Source organism: Galeopterus variegatus, unplaced genomic scaffold, assembly GCF_000696425.1.
Source record: "Galeopterus variegatus unplaced genomic scaffold, G_variegatus-3.0.2 Scaffold6787, whole genome shotgun sequence".
Lineage (NCBI taxonomy): Eukaryota > Metazoa > Chordata > Mammalia > Dermoptera > Cynocephalidae > Galeopterus > Galeopterus variegatus.
In genome coordinates, this window is record NW_007732898.1 from 19,168 (window position 1) to 20,656 (window position 1,489).

Below are 1,489 nucleotides of genomic sequence, written 5' to 3' on the forward strand. Positions count from 1 at the left end.
GGTCCCGGTCCGGTACGGGCGCGACACTGAGGGTTGCGATCCGTTGCCGATCACGAAAAAAGACAAAAAGACAAAAAAAAAAAAGTTCATGGTAAGATTTGTATTATGTTTCTTTTTTTTTTTTCTTTTTGTGACCGGTAAGGGGATCGCAACCCTTGGCGTGGTGTTGCCTGCACCGCGCTCAGCCAGTGAGTGCACGGGCCATCCCTATATAGGATCCGAACCTGTGGTGAGAGCGCCACACTCTCCCAAGTGAGCCACCAGATTGGCTGTGTATTATGTTTCAATTCTGCTTTTCCATGAACTTTTGAAGTACCCTCATACTGCTGGAGTCAAAATCAACAACCTTATCAGTAGATATCTAATTATTTGAACAGTTATGTATTTATTTTAGTGTATATCAGGAAAAATACCTACGTAGCACATCAGACCTAGATTCTATAGATAATTTTGGCTTAAACAAGGCTAAATTTAGTTATGTTTTTAGAAAAGTGACTCAGTTTTAAAATAAAGGACAAAATAGTTGGTACCATTTAGATGGGAAAATTGGAAATGTAGTGTTTGAGTGACTACATTTTTGTAAACACTGATCTAATGTTTTTCATCTTCTTTTACCATTTCTCATACATGAGCCAGTTAATTAAAGGAGCCAAACGTTGACCTTCTTTCATCCCTAGCAATAAAACTATGATAAATATTATAGCATTGCTTCATTAATTAAAAGCCTACACAACCACCAGTTGCAGTCTCCACCTCACAGTGTAAAGCATCTAGATCCTGGCTGGCATCAAAACAGCAGTCAAAGTTTAATGATAGGTACTGCTTCATTTTGCAGATAATGAACAGTTGGCTCGATCAGGTACAAATTGCTTAGAAAATTTAGTAATATCCAGTGGAGAGAAATTCAGTCCTGATGTCTGGGATGAAACTTGCAACTGTATGTTGGATATTTTCAAAACAACCATCCCACATGTGTAAGTGTTAATGTAGTTGTTATACTTTATTTCTGTGTTCAGTGGATGTCTTAAGCTGCTGGTTACTTTTGACATTGATCATTTTCCTTCTTTTCTATTCCCTTAAGTTTGCTGACATGGAGACCTATAGGAATGGAGGAAGACTCATCCGAAAAGCATTTGGTAGGATTATTTTTTTTTTTTGGTTGTCTTTTCTTCTCATATCTTAGTAAAATATTAATCAGCCTATATAGCTTTTACCTTTTGGATGGGAAGTGAGTAAACAAGGTTATGAGATCTAAAAACAGTACATGTTAGGGGAGCTGGCTGGTTAGCTCAGTTGGTTAGAATGCAGTGTTATAACACCAGGGTCAAGGGTTCAAAGCCCCATACTGGCCAGCCACCTAAAAAATAAATAAATAAGTAAATGAACAAACAAAAATAAATGAAAACAGTATATGTCCATTAACATACTTTTTGTCAAAGTACAGAAAAGTATTAAGAAAATAAGTTACCTCACCCAATAAAAAACAGTT

At 36.7% G+C, this 1,489-nt stretch overlaps 1 protein-coding gene across 1 annotated transcript in view; it reads left to right on the forward strand.

Moving 5' to 3' along the window:
* The window catches only part of LOC103606698 (brefeldin A-inhibited guanine nucleotide-exchange protein 2-like), a 35,967-nt gene that overhangs the window by 16,058 nt on the left and 18,420 nt on the right, over nt 1–1,489 (forward strand). The window contains exons 9-10 of the mRNA XM_008591252.1: nt 836–974; nt 1,082–1,136. Coding sequence (XP_008589474.1) covers nt 836–974; nt 1,082–1,136 — 194 coding nt within the window. The remainder of the gene's footprint in view (nt 1–835; nt 975–1,081; nt 1,137–1,489) is intronic.